Source organism: Buteo buteo, chromosome 13, assembly GCF_964188355.1.
Source record: "Buteo buteo chromosome 13, bButBut1.hap1.1, whole genome shotgun sequence".
Lineage (NCBI taxonomy): Eukaryota > Metazoa > Chordata > Aves > Accipitriformes > Accipitridae > Buteo > Buteo buteo.
This window is the reverse complement of record NC_134183.1, coordinates 22,279,693-22,305,724: the sequence shown is the minus strand read 5'-3', so window position 1 is coordinate 22,305,724 and position 26,032 is coordinate 22,279,693. Positions and strand designations below refer to the sequence as shown.

At 47.0% G+C, this 26,032-nt stretch overlaps 1 protein-coding gene across 1 annotated transcript in view; it reads left to right on the top strand.

The window, feature by feature from the left end:
* SLCO3A1 (solute carrier organic anion transporter family member 3A1) overlaps window positions 1-26,032 on the top strand; it is a 154,170-nt gene that overhangs the window by 108,856 nt on the left and 19,282 nt on the right. The window contains exons 3-7 of the mRNA XM_075045058.1: window positions 8,694-8,792; window positions 11,839-12,102; window positions 20,391-20,555; window positions 22,545-22,743; window positions 23,671-23,809. Of these exons, the coding sequence (XP_074901159.1) occupies window positions 8,694-8,792; window positions 11,839-12,102; window positions 20,391-20,555; window positions 22,545-22,743; window positions 23,671-23,809 (866 nt within the window). The remainder of the gene's footprint in view (window positions 1-8,693; window positions 8,793-11,838; window positions 12,103-20,390; window positions 20,556-22,544; window positions 22,744-23,670; window positions 23,810-26,032) is intronic.

The following is a 26,032-nucleotide window of genomic DNA, read 5'->3' as shown; positions in this document are numbered from 1 at the left end:
TGCTGGGTTCTGCGGGAATGCAGGCATCCCTGTGCCCGCGTGGGAACAGGATGGCTTGTGGGCACACTGTCTGCTGGGGAAGAGGGGCAGCACTGGATGACTCCAGCAGGTTTTGTTGCTGGAAGAAGCCATCTGGCAAGGAAAGAGCCTCCCCCTACCCTTACTGTGCGTTTTTGAGGTTAAGTCAACTGATAGAAATCGGAGAAAACCCGTCTCTGCCCACTGGGTGTGAGTGCAAAAGCTTTTATCCCAAGCCCTTGAGGGCCAGTACCTTGTGTGCAGGAAAATACAGCATCTCCATCCTGTACCAGTATGTCTTTGGTTCCTGCGGGCTGTGCTGGGGTGGTGTCTCTTTAAGGGCAGGTTGCAGAGCGCACAAATTACACTATTCCAGTAATCCCTTTGCGCTGGCCTGCCCCATCCTCCACGCAGCAGGAAATGTGGGACAAGCAGGGTTTTGAGATTATCTGGTGCTTTGTAAAGCCAGCTCCCTTTGTGCTTTTAGAAAGAGCTTGCTCCTGCAACAGGCCGGGGACTGGGGATGACTTCTCTGGCAGGATGCTGTCCCATGTCCACAGCATCATCCCCAGGGCCATGGGAGCACATGTGTGTGCTCTGCCCTCCTCTGTGTGCCCCATACGTTCATTTTGTGATGGTCGCTGAACCACCTGGTCACTGTCATCCTTGACAGAGATCACATTTCACTCCCCGATCCATTCCTCCATGGGAATGTAGTTACTTGATGCAAAGACAGTGCTAGCTTTGCAGTGGAGAGTGTTTCCCACATATTCCAAACTGATCAGCTTTTTGCCCACCAAAGCTGTCCCTTGAGATGGTGCAGGAGGGAACAGGCATTGCTTTGTCCATATGCTTTGCTGAAGGTGTGCTGCTCCTTGGGAGCTCAGTGCACAGCCTTGTGCAGTCTAATTTAATGGAAATGCCAAGGCGGGAGCAGCCTGGCTTGAGGAAGGGGACTGTAAGCTCAGTAGATACCAGTGACATCTCCGTGGATAAATAAAATGTGATTCTTTGAAACACCAGGGTTGCCCATGGTTGGGAAATGCTGTGTAATTCACTGTTGATGGTCCATATTCAGCTGCTTCACAGCTAATAGCAGTAAAGATGCTTTGGGCATCCGGGCCCTGGCTTTATGGATCAGCTTGGAAGTGTCGCTGCTTTGCTAGAGTTTCAAGGCATGTTGTAGAGGTTATTTAACTCCCAGGTGGTCAAGCACATCAACTGCCTACAAACCTGTGGAGGAACAGACTGGAGCAATGCAGTCTGTGCATGTGCACCTTGGACCCATCCCTTCCTAGAAGAGTGACCCAGGTTGCTGTGAAAATAGTAAGCAGTATTTTTCAGAAGGGTCTGGATAACTCGAGCAAACTTTAAATGTGATTGCAAGTCCCTGGAGACAATTCTAATAGTGTTTCCCAGGGATTTATTGGTAGAGGGTCGCTTTGCAGGGGGGGGCTTTGTATCTATCTGAACTTTTCCAAACTGCATCACAAACAGATCTCTTTCCTCTCAGCATCAAATAAATTCTCATTTTGGGAACAGTTGGAGTGTGACTTCTCTTGCTGATGCTGGCTCTTGGGGCTGGCAGCAGGGCTGTTTCAACAGGGGGGCTTTGGGAAGAAGTAAGTGAGCAGGGGCCATGGGGACTGTAATTCAGCTCCATACCCTGCTCCATCGTGCAGCTGGGAACACTGGGGAAATGTTGATGTTTCTTGGTGTAAGCTCCCATCCTTTTTTCTCTCCCCCAGCTCTCCAAAGTGAGTGCTTCTCAATCACATCTCAGTCTGCCACTTGGTAAGGTCAGGAAGGTTGGTAACCTGTGGGATCAGGGTGTGCTTGCACTGGTTACTGGAGTTCAGGAAGGTGTGCTCAAGGTAGGCTTTAAACTGGCTAGCACAAATATGAGTAACAGTTCAGTCCTGGCAGCAGGATGCCTGTGCAGAGCTGTGAGATGGGTCTGCAGTGCTAGGTGGATACTTGGGTACCAAGCTGAGATGCTTGCCGAATCGCGTGTCTCCAAAAGCTGGGCTTTGAGTTGAACGTTGGACACGTGGCACCCAATGCACAGAGCAAAGGCATGAAGAAGGTTGCCGTGCTGGTAACTTGGAAGTGGCATTGACTCTTGGCTGGGATATTTGATGTTTGGACCAGTTTGATATTGAGGCAGACAAGAACAAAAGCCTTCAACGTCTTTGGGGATAAATTCTTGGTTTAGCACCTTGACCTGTGTTCCTGGGCCAGTTCCTTTGAAGCCAAAGAGCTCGATTCAGATATGTTCCTGCAGTAGGCCTTAACTTGTATCTAAACATTGTGTGGTGTAAGTCACAAATATGTATCCTGCTGTTATACATTATTGCATAATCTATTATTGGGCAAGATAAATGGCAGATGCTGTAATGCTTCATATCAGGACTTAGGAGGAATGTGAGATAGGACAAGATGACAGCCGAACATGACTTTTTCATTTTCTCATTTCTCCACATTATAGGGTACTTCTGACATTCCCACCACTATTCACTAAATCCCCTTACAAAGTGCATTAATTCCTTTATAAAGGAAAACAAAATCCAGACTCCTGACCATTTTGCCTCAGGGTTTCATGTAAAGAAATGAAGCCTGCAGGTAGAAGAGGGCAGACGTAAGAAACACCATATCAGAAGGGGATTGGAAAGTAGAAATGGGGGCGTGATGGGAAATGTCTGTGGCTTCAGTAAGAGGAATGGCTCCTGCTCTGATAGCCCTGCGTGCTGTCCCACCGTGGAAAATGCTGCTTTTCCTCCTCCTGTCTCATCTACTCAGCTCACCTTCGCGTGATGCTTGTGGCAGCTCTCCAAAATAAATTACCTTGTGTCCTCAGTCCCCGGTGGGGCTGAGGCTTTGAAGTGAAGTGATTTGGTGTCCTTTAGCTGCCCATGTTTTCTTTCTCAGCCTATGATTGTGAGCTGAACCTGCTCTTATTCCCCGGCGAGCTGTACCTGTGATGCCTCCTCTCTACGCCTTGGTGAGGCTGGCAAGCCTTGCTGTGTCTCCCTCCATGTCTTACTTCCAGCCAGGAGGGTTTCTGCTGGGAGTTACTGTCCCCAGTTAATTTGTTACAGAGATAGAGTTGATGCGTTGCCCGCTTCACACTGCGAAAAACATGAGTTTGCTTGTGTTTCGGGATCCTGTTGCTGCTGGAAAGCAACTTGGATCACCAAGGGACAGCTCTTTATTACTGAATATTAACATCCTTTATCCCTGTCTTTGCAACTTCGTTCTTGTGCATTTTGCATGACTGAGCATCTCTGTGCCACAGTCTTCCACCGATGTAGTGGTACCTGCTGCTGCTCCTTCTTTTGCTTTAATGGAAAACAGCATTATCAGTCCTGGGCCTTACTAGTGATAAAATCCCATCACAAAATGTCAGATCTAATACTCCCCTCTGTCCCAGTTCTTTCCTCAGCCCCTGGAAAATGTCTGTTAGTTGGCAGGACAAAGTAGAATTTGGCAAATTGTTCCATTTGAAAAGATGGGGAGGGAAATACTTCTGATTTCACAGTCCAGCCTGGTTTGCTGCTTTTTTTTTTTCTCCCTGCCTTTTTGGAGGCAGAGAGAGTGGTGCAAGGGATAGAGTGAGAAAGCTGAAAATGATTAGCTGTTTTCAAAATAAAATGTAATTGTGTTTTAAAAGGGCCCAAACCGAAAAGAAGTATTTGCGAGTTATCAAAACAAAGTTTGAGTTGTCCCAAAACAAGGTAATTTTGTTTTTTTAATTCACAGCTCTTGACTTATTTCTAAGAATTGCCATAATTTGGAAGGAATTTTAAAAAATAATTCTAAGATTAAAAATAAAAAAAACCATGAAATTGCATAAAGGAGAAACCTTTCTCATCCTACTTCTCACTGGTCTTTGTAGGGCTAACTACACTGGGGACATGCCCTGCTCCTCCTCGAAATGTTGGATGCAGGACCAAGCACAGGCCCTTTGAAGAGGCTCAGCCAGCCCTGCAGAGCAAGAAGCATTTGTTTCCAGGGCAGTATTGGATGTTTTCCCTTCCTCCTCCCGAGGAGGATGTTTGTTACTGAATGTACTGCTCTGAGCAATAGAAATAAATTTTAAGCTGAGAATGAAAGGGAAGAGGCTGCAGTATCCCATACTGATCACCAGTTATGTTGCCACCAGTGGGAGTTTTGCAAGAGACTGACAGAGCCAGGATTAGACCTGTGATCTGTTCGCTCCTAGTAGTAGTGCCCTCTAGCTCTACCAAATCAGGCTGATGTAAAAGTTAGAGGAAAACATGGGAAAAGACCTAGAAGTGGTGTTAAAGCCATCTGCAAGTTTAGCACATCTTTATCCTTAGCAGCAACCCCAGGATTGGGAAAAAGGGTTTTGTTAGACCTTTTCTACTAAGCAGCAGCTTTGTGGTTGCATGACTAGGTGGATGATGTGGAAAGTGTTTTCCTAATAACGAGGGTGACTAGCAATCGTGCAGAATTTCTCGAAAGAGGAAGGATGTCTTAAGCAAATTCTAACTTGGGTAATTTCCCCTTGAGCCCTCAATTCCACATAAGCGTTCAACCACAGGCACTATCCCAATGCCTAATAGCCTAGTTCTTGTGCCCAGTGGTGTGCTCTGTTGATCCTTGAGCATGGTCCGGCTCTGTACAGGCCCTAGACTATCCATCATGACAATCCCTGCTTTAGGTTTTTCCAAAACCTGCTTGATTTGTGAGACAAAGTGTAAAATACCATCACTGCAATGATAGGATTTTGTTGGAGTCTCAAAAAAAGTTAACAAAAATGGCATGGGGTGAGCCAGTTTTCTTGATTTTAGGACAAATTAACATGAGGGTTTCTTAAGCTAGAGGTGAATAATAATTCAATATCTTATTGTAAGATCTTAGATACCTGTTTCCCTGTTCAGTGGATGCTCTATCCCACATTGCCCTCTAGCGAGGACATTGCAGAGCAAATAATGCCTTCCAGCTTGCAGCTGCCAGGATATACAAAAAGTGGTATTTTAATAACTGAGGCCACGGCTTGTTTCTGAAGTGGTAGTTTGCCATGCAATGTGAATAGTGTGAGGAGGGGCAGCATTCACCTGTCACAGGTGCTGGTGCATGTACCTGCACTGGGCACAGCTTTCGTGACATTTGCTTTTTGTTTGAGCTAACTGCCTCTGCAAGCATCTCCCTGCTGCTGATGGATCACTAGCAAAAAGTTCCTGCTCCATTCTGCTTTGGAAAAAAGGGAAAATATTGCCTGGGGTTTTTTGGTGAAGGATAATCTTTTTCCACGTTCTTTATCTTACCCTTTGCTCCGTGAAACACATTTCAGTTCTTTGGCTTTGCCTGTATGCACACGGTCTGACAACCCTGCCTGTGGTTTGAAGACCATCACGGGACAAACTTCTGTCCCTCTTCAACCCAACACCGGTACATCCAAAGGTGTTGTCTAGAGGGTTAGAACTGGTCCTTGTCCTTCTGCCTGCTTAGCTGTGTGAGCCTGCATCGGTGCCAAATGACAATTTTGAGGTGTTCCCAGTTCTCCAATTCTGTCACTTACAGAAAATTATCAACCGGCAACAGGTTTAAAAAGAAAAATTAAAAAAAAGGAAAACAAGTGCCTGCTGCCTGTGGAGAGCAGGCCATGCCTGATTCATCTTGTCCTCAAGGTGTTAAACCAGCCCTGCGGTGCCCAGAGCTGCAGAGCTGCCCTGTTCTGGGTTGTGGGTGCCCTGGAAGCAGCTGACTGTCGGCCACACAGTCCTTTTGCTTGAGCACACAGGTCCCACCGGGGCCATGGCACAGCAGTTCAGCAGCCCCGTTGGCTCCTTGGTGCCTGTGGGAACCTGTCACAGCCTGGGGTGCTTTGGTGCCCGCAGCAACCTCCCCTCGGAGGGGGTCATCCCTGCAGACGTGAACCCTCGGGCAGCTCTGGAGGAGCAGGTTTCTCTGCTGGTGCCCTCTGGGCTGGGGATCCGGGACTGGGAAAGAGAAGTTACTCAGGTCTGCCTGGGTTTTCCTTCCCAGTACTCCTCCTAGGGTAAGGAAGTAAGAGCAGAACAATGTGGTGACTCCTGCTGAAATCCTAGGGCTCCTCACCCGAAACATGGGCTGTTTGCCCCAGGCGCTGCTTCAACCGGTGGGAGGGCCACTGTGTCCATGCATGCTTGACCGTAATTACATAGAAATTCATGGTTAATGTTCAGCCATCAAAGATAAACCAGATCTTTGATTGCCGGCTTGTTCATCAGACTAGTAGTCATGGCTATTCCTGTGCTAGATGCTGTCTGTTTAAACTCTTTGACTAAAAACTCAACAGTTTTAGAACGGTTTGTTCTAAAATCTGCGATTTCCTGCATGCAAACAGCCAAAGGGCACAATCTGATTGTGGGTATGGCAGATACATGGGTGAAGACAGCACCCTGCCATCAGCGCGATCCTCCCGGGGCTGTAGGACCTCCAGTAACATGATGGTGTTTGGGGAGCTGGGTGGGCTGCTCTGTCCCCCAGCCTGCTCCACATGGCACTTGTGGGATGAATGACAGACGCTGATGCCATCTAGTGGCCAAAAAAAATGCGATGTGGATATTTTATAAAATGCCACTGGGAATTTTATAGCTCCAGGTGGGGCAGGCCTTTGGTCTGGGAAGGAGGGAGATGGTGCTGGGAAAAGAAATCCCTTTTCCCTGCTCTCCCGACCTGTCTCTTCCCTCATTTCACATCCCATGAAGTGCTTCTGCAGGTAACTGAGGACTGGGGTCTCCCATGGGAGGCTTTATAGATGCCGCAGGGAGCAAGGCACGGGCTTCTTAAGCAGCTCTGTTGATTGAGGAGCAAAAATTCCTCAACTTACTACTGGATTGTGGAACACAAACCCAATGCCCGGGGATAAGGGAACTGCAGGAGGGGAGATGGCTTGCTCCACTACTGGTGTGGACATCATGGGCAGAGGCCCCGGGGACTAATTTAAGCTGGCAGCATGGGCTGCGACACAGTGCCTTGCCGCAGCTTTGAGCTTAGCTGAGACGGGGCAAGGGATGGCAGCTTATGTTGCTGTCCTGATGGCAGTGACTCATTACTGTGGCTTATACAACCTCACACTTTTTTTCTTCCCACCACCTTTGTTTCTCCCTCTTGCTTCTGTAGGTGATGGCTGTGAAGGCATTAACATGGTGGGTTTCTGTGCCAGTGGCTGGCTGGAGACGCCATTGCTTTGTACCTAGTTGTTAATCCAGCCAAGTCACGGTGCCACAAACCTGGAGGAATTAGTTTGCGCTCTACATTTTAAAGATGAAGGTGAAGTTATTTCTGACCATACCAGCTTATTCCGCTTGGCTAAGCTGTCCAGCAGGTGCGGTTTGCCTTGCATAGGGCTGGTGGTCTCCTCGGAATATTTTGCAGCTCTGATCATTTCTCCAACTCCTGAGAAATGCACAGAGAGAGAACTTGGAAATGAAAAGTTTCCAGTTAAGGAACTTGAGGGCTGAGATAGCTGTGATGAAGTCCATTATGAATGCACCGAGATGCCAGACAGCACCCCCAGAGAGATTTGGAGAAATGTGGGATTGTACCCCGCTGCCGAAGGAGAGTGAGCAAAGCACCCAGATGCGAATAAGCTCCTTCGTGGGACATTTCTGAAGTGCAGCGACACCAAGACTGGTGCCAGCGCAGGCTGGCACATCCCTAGCAGGGAGTGCCAAAGAGCTGCCCCCTCACCGTGCACATGGGTCCATCAGCCACACTCTGCCCCAGAGTGAACGAGCAGGTGCTGCTTTGCTCCATGCTGCTCAGACCTGCCCATGCTTCCTTCAGAAAGCCATTTACAAGGGTCCTTGGGGACTTTTTGTTGTTTTTCTATCCCAAATATGTTCCTATTGTCTAATTTACAAATGTTTTGTGTTATCTTTGCTGCTTCTTTTTCTGGATTATCCTTGTGTCCCTCTGCCTTTCTGCTCAGGATAATTGAGAGTTGGCGGTGTGCCTGTAGCATTCCCATTTCAGGGCCAAAATGGGAGTGAGAATAAATGCTTCTAAATATTGTGTTGAAGCAAATAAGTAATTCACTTACAATAGCTCTTCGCCTAGCATTACACTGGCAATTTCATGCAGGTTTTGCAGGAGGAGTGAGCAGTTGCGAGAGGTTAGAAGAGCAGTGTGCCTTGGGGAATATTTGCGTGGGGGTATGATGGGGATAAGGGCTTCACAGATTTGGAAAAGTGCTCTTACTTCTGTAAAGGACTTTATCCAGCAGTCTGTGACAACGCTGCCTTTCATAGATTTGCTGGCCCTAAATTCTGAAAATATACCTGGCTACCAGGAATTTAGCTGGAGGTAGCAAAGGTAAAGACTTCCCTGCGGGGAGAAGGCAGGTCTACTTTACCTTGTGCTTTTGAGTAAGACATCTTTTAGAGAAGCCAGCCAACCAAAACACAGTATACGTCCACACCGTCTTCTCAGCTCAAGAGAAAAACTTCAGCATTATCACAGCTCCGTCTATTCTTTCTCCTGAAGAGATATGGAAAAGCAAAAAGCATTTAGGGTGCTCTTTTGCCTGAAGCATTTGACATAGAGACATATCCCTATCTATTTGAGATCAGGAGGGCAATAGCATCTTGCAGGAGACAAGCAGAACAACTTGTTATGAATAACTCGAGCCTAGTACTAATTTTCTCTTTTCTCTCTCCCTGTAGGGATCCTCTTCACAATGCTGGTATTTGGACCAGCCTGTGGATTTATCTTGGGCTCATTCTGTACCAAAATCTATGTGGATGCTGTCTTCATTGACACAAGTAAGGATAACTGGGTTTGGTTTCAAATCAAATACGTTAATGTATCAGCAGGACAAAAATGTTGATGCTTACAAGCTGGAAACTGCTGCTCATTCCATCTGAGTGCCTCTTTTATGTATATGTGTCACTTTTAGAGGGGTTTTATGACTGGGATTCAGATGTTTTCAACTCTGTCCCTATAGATAACAGATTTGTAGTAGCTAAAATTTGTTCCCTCATATGGGCTTTTCCACTGCGAGATGACTTTCAGCCCAGCTCTTAGAGGACACCTTAAAGTATCATTGTGGCCAGGCACACCAGCTAGCTGTGGACGTAGTCTTGCCAGGGGAGGTGTGTCCAGAGGGCAAGATGAAATCTGGAGAGCTGCCATCCCTGGGACCTGGGAGGACTGTCCAGGCTCTCTGATGGAGGCACACCAGTAAGATCCGTGCCTAGCACCTTATATGAATGACCTTGTCTGGTTGGACAGATTCAGTTCCACAGCATTATTGCTTTTTCCCAAAGCAGTGCTAATTATTGCCCACCTTGACTCTGCAGTTGGGTTAAAGCAAATTGTCTGCAGCTTGTCTTTCTGTTCATTAAGAAAAAATCTGCAAATTCTTTTATTGCTACCTGCACTATGTGCTCTTTGCCATTAGAGGGCAATGTGTAATAGGCTGTTCTCTGCTGCTCCCCAAGCCCTTTACCTATAGACTGCAAACCTGATGCTTCACTCTTTTTCCTCAGTTGTTCAGATGCTTTTTCTACAGTTTTCAGCTCCATCTGATCCCACAGGCTCTCAACCTACTGGAGAGATGTTGTCCCCTCTGAGGGTGCACTCCAGTTCAATGATGTTGCAAATACACCTTCACAGGATGTGTTTGGATGGAGTTTAACCTTGCAAGACTCAGAACCGGATTGTGCAAATCTGGAAAAGTACTACTGCCCTTTCTTGGTCTTGCATGCATATGGCAGCTGAAGAAATCTAAATAATATTGAATGAGCAGGAAAACTGTCTTTTTTTTGGTGGCTGAGACTTTTAGCTGTAGCTTGGTCAAACACCACATGGCCCCATTTCATTCCTTGACTTTAGCAAAGGTATGCCAAAGACTCGCTTGGTCCTGTAGGCAGAGGAGCTTGTTTGAACCCTGTTACGTATTTGACCATTAAGTATAATTTACTCCAAAATATGAATGTGCAGAAGAAGGTATTTCTTCTCCCAGTAGGTGAAGCTGTGGAACTCCTCACCATAGGGTGTTAAAAGTCTACAAATGGATTCTGAAACAATTGGACAAGTTCATAAGAGAAAAAAATGAACATGACATCAAATCTAGCTTAGAAAGCCCCTGAGTCACAAATCACAAGAATAATATCAGGTATATGTTGACTTTATTCTTCTGGACTTTATGGGCATCTGCAGCTGGTTACCATCAGAGGCAAGATGCTGACCTAGCTAAAAAAGTTAATGTGATGTGATCTAGCCATTTTTAACGTAAGACATTGCTCCGTATTTACAGCTTAAAAATCCCCAGACAAATACGGAGCCATGGAGGAGAACGGTGGAGTGTTATTCCTGAGAAGCCTGGAGGGGCTGTGGCTCAGTGGATCATAGGGAGTGTATGGCACTTTCCAGCTGCAGATCCAGCTGGCTTTGGCCTTGGTCCATCACTGTCACGTGAAGGCTGGGGCACATAAGGCCTCCATCTATTTTTTTATGGGGAAGAGTTTCCACGTTGCAACTGGCTCTGCCTTGCAGCCCGGGGTGGCACAAGAAGACCTAGCTCCAGAGGGTTGAGCCCTGCCCTGCTCCCTGTTTTGGGCAGGAGGTGTGTGACGCCAGGGCACACTGCTGTGCTGCCCTCTGTACGTGACCTATTTTAGGAAGGGGATATGAAGAAGACCTTGGTTTACATGGCTCTTCGTGTGGCTGTGTTCCCAAGAACCTGGAAAAAATGTACTTCAGGAAGGAGGAAATAACAGAAGAATCCAATCCCTCCAAAACACTGTTTTTCAAACTTTATATATATTTGAGAGCTATTTGTTATTTTCCCCAAGGATAAAAGAGTTTCCTTCCGTCTCTGCTTGAGAGACAACTTGATTGCCTCACTTGAGACAGATTTTTCAGAGTGGCAGTAACCAGACAGACATCATGAACAGAGGAGCTTGCTATTCCAGCCATGCAGACCTGGGTCTCCCCTGGGAGTCAGCTGTGGTGCTGGGCACCCTCCACCGGTTTGCCGAGCAGCTGTGGCAGGGAGGCGGCTGTTAGAACCACAGTTTCTTCTCTCCTGCTGGTTATATTTATTCCCCCAAACTGACTCCAGAGCCTTCTTTTTCCTTATCTCTGCTGAGTGATGGCCTACAGGATACTCTTGCCTTTTACTTTGCTTTTCTTCATTTTCTCATGATTTCTCTATGTTTCTGAGCCCATTTGATGCAGTGGGTGGGTTTCTTATCCAGTATTAGGATCGTTTCACCCTCCACACAGTCACAGGTGCCCATACAGCCCAAATACCCATCTCTTCTTTGCTGAAAAGGGCTGCGAATTCAAAGCAGGGAGAGCATTGACCTCCTGGAAAAAAAAGGGTAAGTCAGGATGGAGATGCAGTGTCGTTGTCTGTGCTGCTGCTTCTCCATGCAGGTCTCTGTGCCAGTAGGTATGTCAGCTCTGTGTGCACGTTTGACACACTGGGACGGTGATGTCCAAAACCTCGGTGCCAGCATGGGGGACCCTGACGGGTATATGGCAGCTTCCTAGAGCTGGCAGAGCCAAAGACACTAGAGAGAAGCTCTGATTACAAGGTGTAGCAGAAGCTGGATGTACCGTCTAGATAGACAAGGTGATGGGTTGCTTGTCCTAAGGACCTCTTGGATGTGGAGGTCATTATGCACTGGTGACTCACACAGTATGGGTGCAGGATGCACTGTGGGTCCCCACCTTGTGTCTGGGAGCCCCTCACTAGCCAACAAAGCCCCCAACAACCGTCTTCCAGCCTACAGGATAATGAACACTGTTGTCTTTCCCTCCCCATGGCCAAGCCGCTGATGTGTGTGTGTACCCTTGCAGGTAAGCTGGACATTACCCCGGATGACCCTCGGTGGATTGGTGCATGGTGGGGAGGCTTCCTGCTGTGTGGTGCCTTACTCTTCTTCTCGTCCCTGCCGATGTTCGGGTTTCCACAGTCCTTGCCACCACGGCCAGAGCACACTGGGGAGAGCGAGCAGGCCATGCTTCCCGAGAGGGACTACGAGAGACCCAAGCCGAGCAACGGGGTCCTGCGGCACACGCTGGACGGGGAGAGCAGCACGACCTGCTTCCAGCAGCTGCGAGGTGAGACAGTGGCTCTTGTCACGTTTTCTGTGAGAGCTGGCAACAGCTTAACAGTTGGTTGGATTTGTAATTGGTCTCTGATTTGGGCTATCTATGTCTACCCCCCAAAAAATCCCCCAAAAATCTCAGTGTCCTGAAATTTCAGTCCCTAGCTTCTAATTATCTCTGGCATTGTCCTCATTTTAAAGAGAGACTTTGTTCCACTTGAAAGGTTTGGGGTTTTTTTAAACTACAAAGCTTCAGAAATGCACAATAGTCCTGCAGAGTTGATAAAAAAAAGAAGGGGAACGCAGTTGGCAGAGTAATTTGTGAACTGCTCTCCAGTCTACTGTCCTGCTTCTCTCTGCCTCCTGAAATGGAGAGTGAGCCAGCAATGGCGGTTAAAAGAAATTGGGAGCTCCTGGCATCTGAGCTGCAGCTTAGGGCAATCCCTGATACAAAGCAATGAGTGCTGGGCACCACCACAGCTCTGAAACTAGGATGGGGAAGAGGTACATACCAGCCCAGAATAGCAGCAAAGTGGCAGGGCAGAGCATGGCTTGCAGCAAATCAGAGTAGAAAACCCCACATCGTGTCCTGCAGTGTTGGAAATGGACCTGGCTCTAACTAAGGTCAGCTAAGGATCCAGCATTTTGTGGGAGAGTGTGGGCAGATACCCTTTCTGTAGGCTGCACTGGAAAATCCTTCATCTGAACGGGTGGTTCTGTAGCACTGGTGGTTGCTTCCCACTCTCTGTCACTGTGGCAGAGCGGGTTTCATTACTGCCTAATGCATTTAGATAAATGAGGACAAAATCACTTATTCCCTGTGCAGTTGCCTTAATTGGGAATTGAATGAGGTGCGGGTGGGAAGGAAAAAGAGACTTTGGGGAAAAAAGTGTTTTCTTAAATATAAAAATGCCTTGAATAGTTGATGTGGTTGTTCATTAGGGAAGGTCAAAGATGTGAAATTTTGACTTGATGAGAAAATTCAAAAGAAAGGTAGAGGAATAAATTGTCTGAAAATTTGTCAGTAAAATTAATTCCTTTATCTTTTTATCCTTGCTGCAAGGATTTTCTCAAGTTTGAGGAATGCGCTTTTCCCATGATACATCCATCTGAATAATTCTGTGGCTTTTGTCATGGACTCATCAGAGTGTCTGCTTCTGGCCACTGAGTGTTTGGAAAGGGCACTGGAAATCTTTGCAGGTTTTCATATAGAAAAATGAAAGAATACTGCATGTCCCCGCTGCGTGGAGGGGCAGCAGTTCTGGCTGAGGATGGTGCTGAGCAAGCTAAGTTTCTTGCACACAGGGAGGCCATGGGGGTGTTCCTAGAGCATCTATTGCTCGCCAAAGTAGAGAAATTAAACTGCCACATCCACATGCTTCCAAGTATTGATTATATGAGGAGGCACCAGAGTCTTCCATGTTAGCCTTCTCGTTGCAAGTAACCCTATTTTGAATCAGTCAGCATTCCAGAAGTCTCTTTGTAGATGGACTTTGAAATACAGCTTACATCACATCAAATCAGACAGGGAATGACCTTTTTAGTTATCCTTTGAGGCTGTCACAGATGACACAGTGTTGGTAGCTGACATCTCCTTTTAAGTCCCTTGCTGCTATTGTCACAGTCAGAATGTGGTCAAGAGTCATGTTTGCTGAAGTGCCCGCCTGGAGGAGATGTTCAGACAAGTACTGCAAGGGAAGGCAAATGTGCCTCGCTCATTCCTGATGAGCGGTGTTTAAGGTGATGTGTTGAATCTTGCTGTGTATATACCTTATATTGCCAGCAGCTGAAATATATATATGCATTCTTATGTGGCAGGACCTAGTATCCTTAATCTGCTTGTTGATTGTATAAAGTTTCCTTTGGGGAAAGTTAGACTATTTAACCTTTTTCCTAGGATAGAAAGGACTGGTAATTATATACAGAGGTTAAAAATATATATGTACATGCATAGTCATGTCTTCTGTCCTTTCATAGGACATGGAGTTTGCAAGTAGTTGTGAAGCTGAACAGCAGAGTATGTACCTGTATGCAGGGTTGTGGGTGGAAATGCTCATCGGAGTTTGTGTGGCCATAACTCTGACTCCTTTTTAGCAAGTGTTGTCTCTGCAGCTCAGTCCTGGGCCGGTGTGTGCTGGACATAAGTCCATGTCTGCATGGCAGTGCAGGATTGTCTGCCTCTTGTGCACAGTATGGGGAGGAAGAGTTGTTTCTCTGGACTGATTGTGTGAACGCACTGTGTATCAACAGTGCATCCTCGGAGGCTGAACTGGGTCTCCCTTTTGGCTATTGAAGGGGTTTGATTATTTTTTATTTTATTTAATTTTTTTCAAGCGCTGCAGAGACTGCTGCAAGTTGAGTGGATGCGCAGGAGAGGAAGCAGGGTGGTGTCAGTTGGAGACATGCTCCCAGCTGAGTCGCAGCTGTCAGCTAGCGACATGGCATGGCTAGCACATGGGAGGATGCTCGAGACACTACAACATTTGCTGAAAGACAGTGAGATGTAGGGCTGGGTGAGATTCTTTGCCTGTCTGTAGCTTTAGCTTGCAGAAAAGCTAGGACTAATATAAAAGCAACCTGCTCAAAGTATTGGAAAGTCTTTTACATCTCTATCAAGGTCTAAACTGGAGGGAAGGCCCAACTTTTGGGAAGCCACGGCATCTCTTCATGCTGGGTATTTTCATGCTGGGAAAAGAAGCATCCTTAAGAGGAGCTTCAGACTTGAAATGAAGACTGCCTTTGGATGGCACAAGGTGAAGAGGCAATCAAAGGCAGCAGAGGCAGCAGGCAGCTGCCACAGCAGCTCTGCCCAGCAGCACTGGCAGGGGCATGATGGCTCAGGGACAGTCCTGGCAGGTGCTTACCGTTGCTAAACTGGCATATGAATGCTGCGCTGCTTTACCTGATTGGTATTTCAGTTAAGCAATGCAAATCCCATTTGGGAGCACAGGGAAGCGAAGGTTTAATAGCAGGGAGAGGATGGATAAACGCTGCCATTGCTCTTTGCTCTCAGCTGGCAGCCTGGCAAGGTTGTTCCAGCCCTGCACTCTCTGTATGGTCTGTGAAAGCACTTCAGGCGTGGGCTGCAGCAGTCCTTGCTGTCCTGGGGGCACAGTTTTGCTTTCCTACCTCTGGTCTGCCTTGGGGACCTCTCTGCTGCTCAGGGGCAGAGATGATGCTCAGCTGTGTCAAGGCACCTGTGCCCTCTGCTCCTGTCTGTCCAGCATCTGCCCTCCCATTTGGTGTTAACATACTGCCTCTAACCCACCACCTGCTCCAGGACATGCTTGGAAATATTTTGTTAAAATCATTTTTCATACGGAAATGTCACTTCTACTGAATTGAGCGGTCAGTTCTGATGAAATTTGGTTTCAAAATGGTTCCTTGGCTTTATCTTTAATACCTCTGAAACACTCTGCTCTAAATGCATTTTGTTTTGCAATGATTTAAACCAGAAATTCATTACATTCTGCCTGTCTATCTAGTGAGAGAGATTAAAAACCTAAAAGGATTGAAATTGATATGGAATCCTTCAGGTTTGGAGAGAGAAGCTCATTCACAAGGAATTAAAAGAAAACTCACTGTGGAATTAAATGAATTTCAAAATTGCAAATTCCCTAGATTTAGAAACATTTTGGTTTCTGTCCAGCTTCATTTTCAAGAGCACAGGAGAGCTGGGATGTACAGCTGACAGCTGTCTTGTCTTCTGTTCAGTTCCTTCCTGCTCTGTGTACAAATCTGCTGAATACCTAGAGGGAGCTGCTCTGAATCCTGGATGTCTCTCCCCAAAAGTGCTCTCTAGGAGCAGACAAGTAGCGCTGGGCCAGAAGCTCCCAGCTGTGCAGGGGTGTCCTGGGCCATGGAGAGCCTGTAGTTCTCAGTGGGAGTTCATAGGACTGAGCGGGATTAACAGCTACCACAAGTAGTTTTAAATTCACACCTCTAACAAGTGATAGTGACAACTTTTTGGAGAGGGCTCCATCTGTACCTTCATGGACATAGCGGTGAGTCTTTGGCCTGGATCCAGACCAGTACCACGACCTTAATGCCTTTTTGGATTTGGGTCTTGGCTCCCTACCAAAATCTAAAAGGCTTACTGAGAAATCCTAATCATAGGTAAGGAGGAGGCAGCTGATCATAAAAGGCCCCACATCAGGTCCTGTCAGTCTCCAAATTTCCTTTGGCTTGGATTTCATGAGGATGTGGCCTTTGTTGGCAGGTTCTTCTTGGCTGTTTCGAAGCTGGCATCCTTGTTATCAGAAGCTTTGATTAATTCAGAAAGACCTTCAGCCTGCACGCTTCAGGGCAGAAGCTGAGCAGCAGCTGAGGTCAGGCAAAGTATGTCTGTCTCCAGAAAGATACTGTGCCTTGCCATGACCTACATGACGCGGATGAGGGAGGTTTACGTCCCCCTCTGAAATCAAGAAAAGGTGGTTGCTGGAGGCAAGGTGATAAACTAGAAGGACCGGCTTTCCTTCCATGAGAACATTACTGTTGCTTCAAGCTTGTATCTGTCAAGAAGTCTCTTTGACATGGGTATCACCCTTTTCCTTCATATTCTTTGTGATACTAATTTTGCCAAAGCCACATATAACTTGGGCATATTAACCTCATCTGAGATATCTTAAGTGCCTCTTGCCATACTCCATCGTCTTTTTTATAGGAGCTGCCTCTTTCCAGGAGGTTTTTTCTTCCAGCTGCCTGCACTATTTTCTTCATCCCTTGTTCCTCAAGCCAGGTGGAGATTTTACCTTTTGTTTTCTATTCAGATTTGAGGCTCGCTGCCTACGTTGCTATTAGAAAGTAGTATTTTGGCTCAATGCTACATTTCACCTTTCCCTCACCACACTGTCCTACATGGACTGGGCTGTAAACCTCCCTCTAATTTATTACTTTGCTTTCTGTGTTCCTCATCTTTACTGCAAATTGAAAACATGTCTCTGTAGGGTGCTCCAACTGGAAAAAGGGGCCTTGGTGATTGTAATGTTCCAAACAATTCATTTCAAGCACCAACGTGATGATTATAGTTTGTCGTTTCTGGAGAGTAGTTAAACCTCATGTAATGAGGTTGCCAATTATCCCTGGTACTCCCTGATGTTTAGTGACAAATCAAAGCTACTTGGTGTACATAAGTGTGTTTGCTTGTCAAGCCTGTGGCCTGTCACCCACAGCTGGCCCCACAGCAGGAGATAGGGAGGATGCTTGATGCCTTGGCACGTATGTTGCTTGGGGTGTTAAAAGGTGGGAAGACAAGGGATTGCCAGGGGTGTTGGAGAGCTTTGGGACATCCTCCTGGGTCCCTGCCAACGTACAGATGATCCTATGACCAACGCTGCACATGGACGGTCTGGAGAGTTGAGGTTTAAGTGCTTCAACAGTAAAAAGAGTCTGAGGTTTGTTGTTGTTCTCAGTGTATCTTGCCAGGGCAATGAGAATCACTTTTCTGCTGTCATTTCTGTAGCATGCTGGGTGCGTTGGGATAAGGATGTTAAATGAGCTGGTCCTTCTAAGTGTGGGAGGGGGAGTCTTTCTGTGCCATGTCTGATACAGCTCATGGGTTCTCCAAGTAGATTTCTGAGACTTTTTTGAATCCAGAGGACCTTTCTCTTTTCCCATTTGGCAAATGGGCTTCAACCTCAGATTTATAGCTCCAAAGTGCTGCTACAAAGTGTTCAGTTAACCTTTGGGCCAACAAGGTGCTGGGTAACGTTTATCATGACTTTTGCTGGGATCGGCTCCAGTGAAGAAGTGCCATGCTTAGCTGTTGTGTTCCCCAGGGTTTTACTGTCCCCTGTCAGACATTTTCTATTCTCCCTTCATACCCAGCACCATATGCCAGGCAGCTGAAAGCACGTCACTCTAGTTATTGAGAGACTTTTCAACTTCACTGCTGACTTTTAGTCTTGTTCCCAGAGGTATTTCACCCCAAGAACTGAGACAGATAAGGCAGCGGCAGGTGTCAAATGATTCATCTTAACGGGTGGCAGTAGCAAGATGAAAGGATATTAATTTCTATGGGGAGTCTCCTGTCATTTCCCTTAGAACATGAAAGGGAACAAGCTAGCCCTGGCTGAGGAGATGGTGGAGGCTGCCAAGCATTGCCTGCGTTGCCTCGGCACTCTTTGCAGCGGGTTTTGTGTTACACCCTCCAGCTGGTACAGAGTCCTGTTGCAGTGCATGGTGGTCAAACATGCAGTGGAGGACAGGATCTGTCCCAGAAAACTCACACCTGGACACACAGGGAGGAGAAGCAATGATGAAGTGATGGGACTCATAGCCCAACACTGCCAGGCAAGGCAGTCATTAGGGCCTGCTCTCTTGTGTGAGATGGTGCAATAACTGTGCAAAATTTTTGCTGTCCATCCCCAAGTACGAAGGATGGATTTTGACCTTGGTAATGCATGATGGTTGGGTACCAGCCTTGCCAACTTCAGAAATAAATGCCCATGATCTTTAACTCCCTCCTGCAAAAGACAGGCTGCCATTGTTACTGTTTGGTAGATAAAGTTGGAGGTAGATGTATCTTTGCATTTGAATTGGCACAAAGCTACATCTCGAGGAATCCATTAATCTGGAACAAACTGAACTCCAGAGGCACAACAGGCATTAATACCTCAAATATGACTTTTCAAGTTCAGCACTGCCAAGTCCACTTTTCATTTTCCCTCCTTTTCCTGGCAAGAAGGAGAAATTCTGTAGGTGGCCACCAAAGAACTGGAGGAGGCAGCAGGTGGTTTCTGAGATCTATCCATGTCTGAATCCCACCACCCCCATTTCTCCTGCCCAGTATTGTTTTTTCTTTTTTTTTTTTTTTTTTCCCCCTGTTCTACTGAAAAATACTATGCCTCCCACACCTTCATTATGTTCAGCAAATCCTCAGGAAGCAATAATTTTATACGGCACAAAAAAATGTTTGTGATATAAAGAGACCAGAAACTGTGGATTGGCCCCTTCCAAAAAGGTTAGATCAAACCTAATTATAAACACCCCCCACACCTGACCCCCCCCCCCACCAAAGAACCAAGGGGACTCAAGCAGAGCCTTGACAAAGAGCTGTGCATATACTTGCTGAGGCCAATGCAATTAGATTTTGCACCAAAAAAAGCCCTAAGGGAAAACAGAAGCCAACAACAGAGAAATCTGTCACGTGCCAAACCCTGATACACCATAGGGGATGTGGGGGATGGATTTTCAAAATGCAAATAGGGGTCCATTGAGGCTTCACTACACTTCACCAAGGTAATTTTCAAACTTAATGATTTTCACATTTAATTCAGGGAGAAATTAGTCATCAGGTATTGAGACAAAGGAAGGCTCTCTTCTGTACTGGGATGCTCTTCTCTTCAAGCTGCGTTATCTCAGCAATAATTAAAATGTTCGCTGAAGTAGAAAATGTGCTATCTGATTCATTAGCCAGATTTCCCTTTGTAAGGTAACTCGTGTTTGCTTATCGGAAATAGAGACGGGCTTGGAGAAGAGGACTCTGCACGCTAATGATTCGGGAGGGAGGAGCCAGGGGATCATGAAACTAAAGCAAGTGTGTGTGCATCTTACACAGTGAATAGCTCAATGTGTCCTCTTCCAACCTTGCAGCCACCAAGGCTGGTAGGCTCTGCACGGAAGGCATTGCTTGGCTGGTGAAGCTCTGGGTTATGGGAACACGCAGGCTAACATGCCTGTCCCAGGCATGAGGTCCCTCATGCCCATGGCTGGCCGTGGCCCCAGGCTAAGCAGGAGAGTTTCAGGTTGCACCCAGATGTGCTGCAAGAAGGTGTCCCTCAGCAAGTGAGCCAGTGTTACGTGGGAATAAGAAAAGGAAACAAATCTGGGTGGCGGGAGAAGGAAAGGCCAGGTATGAGCTTGTGTCTGAAAGCTTGCAAGAATTTGTAGGGTGCTGAGTACAGTATTCATGACACCCAAAGGCTGACTCAGTGTTGTTCATGGGGAGCAGGCAGGGAAAGGAGAAAGAGAATACTAGGCTTTGATTGACTTCTCTATGGGGTAAACAAAAGCAATATTGGAAAACGCTCATCCTTCAAAATTTCAAAATCATCTGTAAGATGTAAACGTAATGACAGGTGACTTCTTTTTGCACCCTCTTGCTATCTGAATCTTTAGATGACACTGTTCTGGTGTTTCACTTTGTTGTAGTGTTGCCACTTTTCAACCAGCTTGTCTGTGCAGAACAGAAAATTACTCCTGATTTGAAGTGAGTTTGTCCTGCAGGAGAGCAGCAAGGCACCTCCAGCACCTCAAGGACAGCCTATACTAAAACACCTCTCCCTTTTTACTCTCTTCTAGTGATCCCCAAAGTAACTAAGCACTTGCTCTCCAATCCTGTCTTCACCTGTATCATCCTGGCAGCCTGCATGGAGATTGCAGTGGTGGCCGGCTTCGCCGCCTTCCTTGGAAAGTACCTGGAGCAACAGTTCAACCTCACCACCTCATCTGCCAACCAGCTGCTGGGTGAGTAACCACAGGGGCCACCAAATCTCCAGCGTCCGAAGGCATTTAAAAGTGTTCAGCATGGCTGGTGACCACAACCAGTCTCACTAGTTAGGCTGCCCCAAAAGTGACTTGTCCAACATCTAGAAATGTGTCCGTGAGTGGGCGGGCTGGGTTCCAGCTGTGCCTTGGTTGCAGAGCCCAGAGCAGACCTCTGGCATTCTTCCTCCTCGACTGCACTCTCCGCTACAGCCCACTGCGATCACTTCACCTATAGCCAAGACCATTGTGTGAGGAGTGGTATGATACAGCCCAGGTATGAAAGTCTGTGATGGCCCTGAAGTACAGCAGAAATCCCAACCAAACTGGGTAATTTGGTTGCCCAAGACTGCAGTTGCTCGATGAGCGACAGGGCTGCCCATCAATTGCTTGTCTCATGACTCAGATATCGCAGAGTTCTCCAGCCCATCTCCATTTGGGTTAGGAAGTCCAGTTTCTCCTGCTAGTCCCTCCTTTCCCCTTGGACTGGAAATGACACAATTGCAATCAGCAGTTCAAATACCCGAGCTAGTGCAGCATGGTTGTCTTTCAAATGCCCCTTCTCTCTGACCATGCTATGCTGCTGCAGTTTCCCATATACATATTTCTCAATGTTCATTCATTCCCTGTTAGGACACTGATGCACAGGCAGGATCTTCATTTATTTTCTCCTGCTGCTCATTCCCAAGCAGGCCCAGTGATTTGTTTATGACAGCCGTTCTCTCGGCAACACCCAATTAAGATATCTGCGACTTGATCTTGGATGATCTGCAACCACAGCTCACCAGATGGGCAGCTGGCAGTGATCTGTCAAAAACTGGGACATCATGAAATGGGTGGATCTTAATATCAAAATAAGGAGCTTGCAAGCTGCTCTCCTGACAGTTATTTATTTTCCCATTGAACTCCTTGATATCTTCTGGTTTTGGCCTTGTTTTCCAAAAGAAACAATCCCCTGCAGTCAATCTTGCCTCCCCCAGTGACACAGGAACTCACTGGTGAATTTTAATAGGATTTGACAGAAGGGCAGAGGTCTCAAAGATGTTAGGCTCTTCCATCTTTCCTGAAAATTAAAGGCTTGGCAAAGGAAAGCAACTTCACCATTGACCCACTGGGAGAAGGAAAACAGCTACACTCTTTGGTGGGAGATGACGGGCCAGTCAGCATGTGAGTACAGCTGGATTGTCAGCAAAGAGGGAATCAAGGGAATCACCCGTGAGCCAGAGCATGTCCTGCTTCTGACCTAGCAGTGGGAAAGGAGACTTTGATACATCTGTGGTCCTCACAACAACTTGTTTAATTTAAATAAAGTTGCTACCAGATATTCCACTTGTCATTTATGGGAGTCCAGAAATGCCAGGATTTGGATGCACTTCTAAGCTTTGCCCAGGTAAGTAAGGTCTGGAGTATAACTGGCAGCAAAGGGGTAAAAGTGAACCCAGACAAGCTTACTGTGATAGTGCCTTTCTGTGCCTGGAAAGTGAGTCACTGCTGGCAGTGATTTTGCATCTCACAGTTTAAGAAGATTCTTTAAGGGAGACTTCATATTTTCAAATGTGACTATTGCCTAATCTTTGAAGATCAGACTGCTCTGAAGTATACCAAGCAGCTCATCCAAAGCCTCTAGACACCTCAGAAAATTCCTGACTTTATTTGTGTGCTAACTGTTGCAGGAAGCATCAGAGATGATGATGCTTAGGTTAGGGTGGGCCAGTCTCAGGAATTTTGGCATCTCCTGCCAATGTGGACAAGAACCAGAAGATGATCCCGGTTCCTCTGTGCAAGGCAGCGTACACATTTGCGTCCGTTCCTCTTTTTGGGCAACCCCAGCTTGGTGCTGCTCCAGCAGTTGGTCATTACAAGGTTTCCCCATGCTAGCGCACAGATCTCTGCTGGAAAGTAAAAAGCTGTAATAGTGTGGTTCACTGAGCCTCACTCACACTTCTTACTAACTGATTTTTCCTCTTGCAGGGATGACAGCAATCCCATGTGCGTGTCTGGGCATATTCCTGGGTGGCCTCTTGGTGAAGAAGCTCAGCCTGTCTGCTCTGGGAGCCATCAGGATGGCCATGCTGGTGAACCTGGTGTCCACAGCTTGCTACGTGTCTTTCCTGTTCCTGGGATGCGACACAGGACCTGTGGCAGGGGTTACTGTTCCCTATGGAAACAAGTGAGTCCTCAGAGAGTTTCAGGGTCTCACGGAGCCTTACCAACATAAATGCCGTGTTATTGTCCTCAACAGGCAGCCTTCAGGCAGCGCTGGCCCTTAGACAACCATATTCAGCAAGCATGTGGAAGACAATGTCATATAGGGCTCTTAGTTTGGGATGTTTTCACGCCACTCATTGCTGTGAGAGTTGAGTACCTGCAGCTGACAACGGAGTTTTACTAAAATTACTCAAACTGCATTGAAAGGTGCCAGACCTGATTCTGCACCCATGGCCACCTACGTAGCATTGGGTCCACCACACCATCTGGTTTCTCCTGGCAGCGAGGGACATGCACTGCTTTGTACGTTTATTTAAGTGCCTGAGGGGAATTTGTAAAACCAGATTCTAGATGCCTTGAAATTCAGATACAGTGAGGAGACAGTATGCGTGGCTCCAGGCCCATTTTAGTGGGAGAAGTGAGGCACAAGAAGTGAGGCATATGATGCTTTGTAGCATTCAGAGGTCTTGGAGAGAGTTATTCTGTATTTTCTTTTCCGATGCTCCTCAGTACGGAGTGGCAACTCTTCAGAAGATGACAACTTCAGGCTCTCAGCTCCTCACAGTTACTGTTCTAGAAAAATACAGAGCAATCTCTGCAGCATCTCTGTGGGTTTCCTTGGGGCTTCTCATTGGGGTAACAAGGCAGTGCAAGCCTTACATTAGATTCCCTGTTGCAGAGGAATAGGGCCCATGGCATTTCTGTCCCCAAGGAGAGGCTGTAGCCTGTATTGTTTAAAGCTGGGACCCGGATGGTCTGCCCACTGCTTTTTTGTAATTTGTTTGCCTTAACTACCCCCCTTCAAAGCCATCTCTGTGTGGCAACAATTGGAAAAGCTGGCTGAGATCATCACACTGCCTATTAATTTATCTTTCTGTTTCTCTTACAGCTCAACTCCAACCTCATCTCTGGACCCATATTCCCCCTGCAATAACAACTGTGAATGCCAAACTGATTCCTTCACTCCAGTCTGTGGGGCAGATGGGGTCACATACTTATCTGCCTGCTTTGCTGGCTGCAGCAGCACGGTGAGTGAGCTTTCCTTGTGACTGCTTGCCTGTAGGAACAATTCTCTGAGCGCAAGTGAGTGAGGTTAGTGCGTATCTGGTAGAGTAGCTCATTTACAGCCAGCAGTGGTTACACCCCCAAAAGCTAACCTCATACCTCAGATGGGCCTGAGCCGCTGTCGTTTTTCACTGTGTTGCATGAATGTCTGCTGACTCCGGCAGCAGTCTGCCAGGGTCACCCACCGAGCAGGACGGGATTTCCCCTCCTCCTCCTCCTCCTCTGTTCTTTCTCCCAGCATAGAAGCAAGGAACACAAGAGGAGATCTGCACGGTTGTCCACTGGCAGAACCCAGATCCTTGAGAGTTTGCTGGCCTGGGCTGTGGGACCAGCTTCACTTTTCCCCTGCACCTCCTCATCTCCCTGCTTCTCCACCAGTCTGTGTTTGTCCTGCCCAATCCTTTTATTCTTTTTCCTCTTGCTTTTTTCCTGAATCTGGTTCCTAGACATATATGACCAGATCCTGGTTTTATTCACCCTTGTTTAAGCTTTCCTTCCACTCTTCTTGCTCCTCTCTCTTTCCCTGCTTTGCTCTGGGGCAGCGGCAAGAGCAGTTGTCAAGGGAGCAAAGACTCCATCCAAAGACATTCTGCATTTTTCAGTTCTCCATAGCTAAGATTTTATTTCCTTTAGAAAACTCTTAAAGACCAAACCATCTCTGTGTAAAGAAGATATGGGGAATTTTTAACAGTATCTTAAAAGCCTGCTTTTCCATTTTTTGCTGCTGAAATGCTAGTATCTTCTGGGTTACAATGAAAATGAGTGCCTGCTGCTCCTGTGGGTGGGAACTGGTGGGGTTCCTGCGGTCCTTGCTCCCTACCCGGGGCCATGCCAGGCATGGTGACTGCTGCCACACTGCCTGTGTGGAGCCTATGGGAAGTCAGCCTGGTCACAGTGACCATTTGTGGCTGCAGGGACATCACTGCTCACCACATGCAATTATCCCTCCACGGCTTCGTCCTTCCTTTTTGAGGAGATGTCAAAACTCCCTTGCTGCCCTAAAGACACAAACCGCCTACAAGTGCTGGTGGGCAGAGCTGCAAGCTTGCTGCTAGCAAGTGCAGCCTCACAGCCCAGATGACCTGGGAGTTCGTTGTTTAAACCTCTTCTCTACAAAATTCCCACTCCAGAGGTGTAGGCATTCCTTTTAAATACCACAGTTTCAGGGTACTTTCAGCAACCCCACAAGGGAATCCATGAGTGTGTGGCACAAGCGAAGGTGTTGCCTCCTGCCCTCTTCCTCCTCCACCTTCTCCCAACAAGAGACAAGTCAACACCTGGGGTGGCAACATGAACATTTTAACAAGAAGCCAGCTTGTACAGGGTGCGCAGAATAGTGTCTCCGCCAGATCACCAAGCCCTTAGCAAGAATACAGTTGGTGTGGTCCGTGGCTGGAGTGCAGGAGTGACCTCCTCGCCGTGCGGTTCAGGGCAAAGCTCTGTCTCCTCTGGAAGGAGCACAGTAATCAAAATTCAGCTCTGTCCCTTCAGTCTGCAGCTGCCTGACCTCGTGCTCTGCAAGAACAAACCTCTGAGCAAAAACCTCGCTCTCCCTTGCCCTCTCTCATTCTTTCTTATTTTGCCTTTTTGTTATCATCTTGGGGTTCTTTTTGTCACTTTGTTTTGTGGGGTTTTTTGCAGTAACGTTTTGAACACAAATTAGTGAAGCAATAGCATCCTCTGGAAAGGGCATTATCAAGAATTATGGACCAGTTTGGCCATGCAATGGCCCTGAGGCAAAGCCAAATTGCCAAACCAGGTTTTAAACCCATAATCCAGGTAATGACCTGTCTAGAGGGTCTTGTGAATGTTATATGCTTGTGATGAGCCAAGGGTTGCTTTTTACTGGGACATAAAATTCTCTGAATGCTTTATTTAACTTTACTGCATTGGACGTTTCTGACTGCCTCTCTCCACTTTTCCTCTGTGAACAATTTCTAAAAGCAATGTGTAGCTCAGTTAGTTTTTTTTCTTTTTCATTTCTTCTCTCTTCCTGAGCTGGTTGCAGAGGTGCACCTTTCCAAAAAGCCATGGGAGTATCGGTGCTGACAGGCAGAGCTCTGGAACCCTCAGGAATTTCTCTTTCTAGCCATTCCTGGGAATGGCCCTTGTGTAGGAAGCCTTTACTCTGCGTCTTGTTTGTTTGATGCCATTGCTTCTCTCACCCTTTTGGCTCGAGATGCATG